This window comes from Eurosta solidaginis, chromosome 1 (genome assembly GCF_040869045.1).
Source record: "Eurosta solidaginis isolate ZX-2024a chromosome 1, ASM4086904v1, whole genome shotgun sequence".
NCBI classification, from domain to species: domain Eukaryota; kingdom Metazoa; phylum Arthropoda; class Insecta; order Diptera; family Tephritidae; genus Eurosta; species Eurosta solidaginis.
Window position 1 is genome coordinate 389,036,784 of NC_090319.1, and position 6,287 is coordinate 389,043,070.

At 34.8% G+C, this 6,287-nt stretch overlaps 1 protein-coding gene across 1 annotated transcript; it reads right to left on the reverse strand.

Annotated features, from left to right (window-relative positions):
• Positions 1-3,632: 3,632 nt before the first annotated feature.
• On the reverse strand, positions 3,633-4,318 carry LOC137241398 (sperm microtubule associated protein 2-like). Its single transcript, XM_067768955.1, has 2 exons — positions 3,967-4,318; positions 3,633-3,898 (listed from the first exon to the last, which is right to left on the reverse strand). Exons 1-2 carry the CDS (start codon positions 4,193-4,195, stop codon positions 3,633-3,635), a joined length of 495 nt encoding a protein of 164 aa, XP_067625056.1. The 5' UTR covers positions 4,196-4,318.
• Between the last annotated feature and the right edge of the window lie 1,969 nt (positions 4,319-6,287).

Below are 6,287 nucleotides of genomic sequence, written 5' to 3' on the forward strand. Positions count from 1 at the left end.
CAGTTTTGATTTAAACACGCTATTGGTTGTGAAGTATAAGTGTTATTGCGAAGTACTCTCAAAGTAGTCTAATAAAGACCATTTTGCATTACTGAATATTGGAGTTATTTATTCAACAGTTTTGCGATTCGAACATTAGCAGAGGGTTTCGAATAAGCGGAATTCCACAAAATTCGTTACAATATGAACGAAAATAACAAAATAACAGCATGTAGGCAGGGTGACATACATACACACAAACATACGCATTCCATGTATCTTGTTTCTGTAATTCTCTGGATTAGTGTCGAAAACGTACTGAGCTAGTAGTAGAAATGTCAAAGCAGCTGCATGGTTCCTCCAAGATGAAACTGTCTAGCTATTTGAAGCGTTTTTTTTTTTTCAAGCTTGCAAAAAAGCAACTAATGTTTAAGTAGGCACGTTAGATCTGGTTTACATATAATGATATTATCTTCATTTTCGTACTTAAATCCTAATCGTTAATTAAAGCACTATATTTCCCATGTGAATTGCTCGCGTCGAGAAAGCTATGTTTCTCGGGTCGTCCTCTAGCATTAGAGATTGTTTGAATAACTATAAGTTTTCTTCATTTGATAATTATGACCCATTATCTTTAATCTATATTTCTCCAGTGTTTCTCGAATCGTTCTCTACCATTCGAGATTCGAGAACAGGGGTACTTGTCAAATCTTTCTCTAATCTTTATCTAACTGCAGTGCTCGTTAGGAGGGTATTAACTTATCTTCATATTTCGGATTTTTAGCGTTTTGGTTCCCTTTTATTTAGCTCGATTCGAAATGAAATACAAGTCGAAAGCGGGAAAATTACGTAAATTTTTTTTTTAATCCGAAAGAGTCGTTCGAATGAGTTTCATATTAGAATGAAAGTGCTTGTTTTCTTCCATAACTGTATAACTAACCTACTTATGTTTAATTTGTGTATTAATTCTTCAAAGTTTTGTGTCAGTCACCCACTTTTGAAATGCGATTAAAATAAAAACCTGTGAATAGCCGATATATGAACTGATTGCGCAACATAGATCACTATCAAAAAGTAGATATATTTCTTATGTAAGCAGAACAACTTCAGGGATCCAAATTTAAAATATTTCGATTTATTTAGAATTGAAAATCAAACTTAAATAGTACACAATAAAAATTAAAAACTAAAACTAAAAACAATTGATATCCAAAAGATTTTTTTACAAAAAAAAAACATCACAAAAAAAACAAAGTGTAATGAAGCAACTGAGTAAAAGTGGGAGATATGAACTTGGCAAAAAAAAAAGTGTATTACTGTATTACTATAAAAAATAAAGAAATATATGTGGGCTCAACATTGATCTGTTGTGGTAGCTAAACGAGGCTAGGTTTAAAAGATGCAAGATTTGCAACCTAACAATCTTTAACGAAACGACTTTGTAAATAAAAATAATTTTGGTATAAAAAAATTAAAAACAAGATAATGAAAATCAAAAATAGCAAAACAGAAACAGACTTTTGTGTTTCTTTAGGAAATTTAAGCTTAAATTGTTTAAAAATTTTGTATGTAACTTTTGACAAATGCTAAAAGCACCAATGTAACTAAAATAAAACTAAACAAAAAATTTGCAAATGAATGACGTATACGATACTAAATAACTAGTTTAGGCGCTAAAGGTTTAAGTACATAGTATAAAAAACAGCTTTGGGAAATTCTTGAAAAATATTATCACGGCAAGATACATAAATAGTTTGACCTTTTTTATCTACAAAAAAAATTGATGGGACTCATATTAACCAATCGAAAACATTTCTAATGGGTTTGCCAAAATTAAATTCTTTTGTCCTGTGTGAGTACTTACATGCGTAAAAAAAGTTGTTTCTGAAAATATTTATAGAATTAAAATATTAAATCCTTACTGCAAAAAATTCGATTATTTTTTTTAATTTTTGCAGTAATATAAAGATAAATCTGTGGCAATTTACTTAAATAATTTAACTCGATGAATGCCAAAAAAGAAGTAACTTTAAAATTTTGTCACACATCGATTTACGTTACTTTAATAAATCGACGCAGATACATAAATGCATATTATCAATTTTTTCTCTTTTATTTTCTATTTTAATTTTTATCATCACAAACAAATTGGATCTTAATTTCAAATTCTTTAATGTTTATAAAGAAAATGACCAATAAACGTTTTGCTGAATATTTAAATGATAATAGATGCAAAATAAAAACAAATTTGTGTATAAAATAAAATAAAAGGAGCACCCCTTAACCTAAAAGCTGGGCATGACAAATATTGTAAAATATTAATAAATGAAAATCATGAAATGCAGTTGAGGAGGAATGAATATGCAAAAAAAAAATAGCATAGGAACAACAAGGAAAACAAAAACATTTACCTACCTATTGTAATAATGTGAACTTGGAGCATACTCAGTATTTTATTAATACTGGAACGATAAATTTGAAAATAAAACAATTTAATATTATAAAAACAAGCGTGACTTTTTACTAATTTTTAGTAGTTCATTTCAGCTGTGTACAGGAATCTGTTCCAGTAGATTCAAATTTTAAAAAAAATTTTTTTTTAAGTATTTATCTATCAATAATTGCATCCAGAATGCAATCAAGTTTGTTCGTGGCAACGAGTACCAGATTTGGTAGCCAACACACGGTGGTGCAATCGTAGTCAGCGAGGCCCACAAAGCAGTATTCTCCTGTTTCGTGAGTAGCTTCACGGCATACTTTCCTTGTGTCTTTGCGCCCTTCATGGCTGCGCAGAGGTATGTGCGTCAATCTGTCGGTCAATCTTCCGAGTAAATATTCCAGCCTCGTAGTATACGCACATACCCCATTTCATCCCAACCCTGTCGTTAAAGACATCAATCATAGTTCTGATATCTTGGCGGGAAATCGAAGGGAATACATATGTACAGACGTCCACAGTAAAAAGGCAGTAAAATGCACTTACTGCCTTTTAGCAATTTTAATGCCAATACATTTCTGCGATTACAATTTAACCATTAACTAAACAAATACTCATTCACAGTAGAAGATAAAATAAGGTTTTAAATTTGATGCTTACTTGTAACTTCTTAAATTTTCCAAATAAAAAAATTAAGTTTTCTTCAGTTGTTCTCTCACACTTGACTGCCTTTTTGCTATGGACGGCAGTGTGGGTGTATCTAAAAGAATGTGTGTGAAGATTTCCAGCCGGCAATAACGGTATTTTTCGGTGTAGTCTCTTTACCCTTAAAAAACACAATTGTGTCTGACACTTCTCTGTGCCTGGGCACAGTGGTGGGAGTCCTCCACGACCTCCTTGCACCCAGATTGCTCACGTGGTCCAAAGTGTCCCACGAAGACGTAAGTAGCTATATAGTAAGATTATTTTGCCATAGGTACAACCATAGAAAAATCATGTAGTTCTTCCCCATGGCATAAGTAATTATCCAAATAATGCCAATCTCGTGGAACCCAAAAGCCTAGTATGACCTCGTTCACACCTAGATTGCTCAAGTTATAAATGCTTACAGTTAAATTAATAGTAATAAAATGATTCCAGGTTGAAAGTACAAAAATTTTATTCGAACCAGCTGATAGCAGGGCGCAAAAACCTACTTCAGATTCAAACAAAAATATTAATATAGCTGACTATAGCATCTCTTCGGCTTTGAGAGAATTTCGAGTCTCTGTGATGCTTTAGCCCTTAATGCTGACCTTGGTATAGCCCAAGGGTCAAAGCGTTGGATAGGGTCATGCTCTTTCGGTGCAGCGAGTTCCAAAACACGTGGAGTAGGTTTAGCCCGGAGTGCTTTTATAGTAATTCTATAGGGATATTTTCGCTTATCAATATTATCCGGCGGCTTTGATGGGGGATTTGCCAATTCAAGGATACGTTGGGAGGCTAAAATAACATCATTATATCGCAAGTATATACGTAACATAATTCTTAAATATGAAATTTATACTTACGCTGGTAACTGAGTTTTAGCTTCGGCTTCCTTTCCGGCGAAACTGAATATGCTTCTCCTATTCCACGAACAATTGGTTGCGCTAATTGAATGATGCGCTTTGACGGCTTATAATGTTTCAAAGCTGTAGTTAACTTCCATTCCGGCTTCCTCAAGTCAATTCGCTCTCGAGGATACGTCAAATTTTTGAAGCGCTGTGAATTCAGAAATAGGCTCCTAAATGCAGCCATATTCCAAATACGCACATGAATAAACTAGTTTTGTAAGATACTGCAATTTAATTTACGCTTAATTTGCTCTTCTCTGCAAATGTTAAGATTAGCGAAGAGATATGAAAAATTTCTTTCAGCAAAGAATTGTGTAGAATGAAAACTAAACTGAAAATTTGATGGGATTTGCATGTTTGTCAGATATTCATATATGATATAGTAGTGTTTTTATAATGAATTGGTAGCTCTAGAAATTTAGAGGAGTAATATGTAACAAGCATATCTGTACTGCAAAAATTTTTTTAAATAGCATCCATGGTATATCTCTGAAAGGCGCATCGCACGGATAATTTTCGCTGAAAACCCCATTTATTTTAACGGTATACATTAACATTTTAATTTTTATTTACAGTACACATTGCACTACTACCAAAAATCATAATCAATTGTTTTGCGTTTTGTAAGATCAACGCTCATTCTTCTTAAAACTGCTAAAACTACAGACAGACGTGGCAGACGTTATCCTGCCCCAACTTTGGTTTACGTGCATATTTATAAGATAACTAGCAGACCCGGCAGACGTTGTTCTGCCCTAAATTTGGCCTATCTGCATACATTTTAATAAGCTTTTTCCGTCTAACTCTGCCCTACCCCTCTACACTTTTTCCTTGTCTTTTTATTCACTCCTCCCTCCTTCTTTTCCGCTTCATCTCCATCTTCGTCTCATTCTATCTCTTTCTCAATCTCCTCTCTTTTCTCTTCTCTCAAGTTTTTCTCCTTCTTCTTCATATTGCCAGTCCCAGAAGGTGGTATGTATTCTGTTCCAGTCCCATTCCGAGTCTGAGTCCCAGTCCCGCTCCGAGTCTCTGTCTCAGTCCCAGTCCAAGTCCTAATCCCAGTCCCAGTCCGTCTCGGGTATACTTCCCGGAAAAAAGCATCGTAAATACTAATATAGGCAAATTTTTATACGAAATTTCAGGCAAATCGAATAGGACGCATGTAAACAGGTATGTGGGTATTATTAATTCTTGTCTTTATTTCGGCTTCGCATGCATATTTATCAGTTTTGCCCGGTTGATGCGATTAAATCGAATATCACAATGAACTTTAGAGATCTCAGCAACATAATCCATAATACACACACATTCTAGGGTATCCGGGTCCATGTTTTGGCCTATATATCGAGACCCTAGTCACTTAGCGGTGTAAAACTTACTCTGTACTAAAGCACATATCAACAGTTTTATTTGATATGCATATTGTATAAACACATTCTAGGGGTACCCGGGTCCATGTTTTGGGCTATATCTCGAGATCCTAGCCTCCCAGTTGTATGAAAATTATCCTGTACATAGCACTCATCAACAGCTTTCATTTGATATCCATATTGTATAAACACATTCTAGGGGTACCCGAGTCCACGTTTTGGGCTTTATATCGAGACCCTAGCCTCCCAGTTGTATGAAAATTATCCTGTCCTGTACTATAGCACTCATCAACAGTTTTCATTTGATATCCATATTGTATAAACACATTCTAGGGGTACCCGGGTCCACGTTTTGGGCTATATCTCGAGACCCTAGCCTCACAGTTGTATGAAAATTATCCTGTACTATAGCACTCATCAACAGCTTAAATTTGATATCCATATTGTATAAACACATTCTAGAGGTATCCGGGTCCACGTTTTGGGCTATATCTCGAGACCCTAGCCTCCCGGTTGTATGAAAATTATCCTGTACTATAGCACTCATCAACAGTTTTCATTTGATATCCATATTGTATAAACACATTCTAGAGGTATCCGGGTCCACGTTTTGGGCTATATCTCGAGACCCTAGCCTCCCAGTTGTATGAAAATTATCCTGTACTACAGCACTCATCAACAGTTTTCATTTGATATCCATATTGTATAAACACATTCGAGGGGTACCCTGGACCACGTTTTAGGCTATATCTCGAGACCCTAGCCTCCCAGTTGTATGAGTCTATTTCGGCATTCACCACAATTTCTGTGCAGTATGGTAACATTCCATAATATTAAATTATTTCGTGATGACAACGTTTGGTGAGTGATAATGTAGGTTACTGTCGTTAAAGCAGTTCAGGCGCC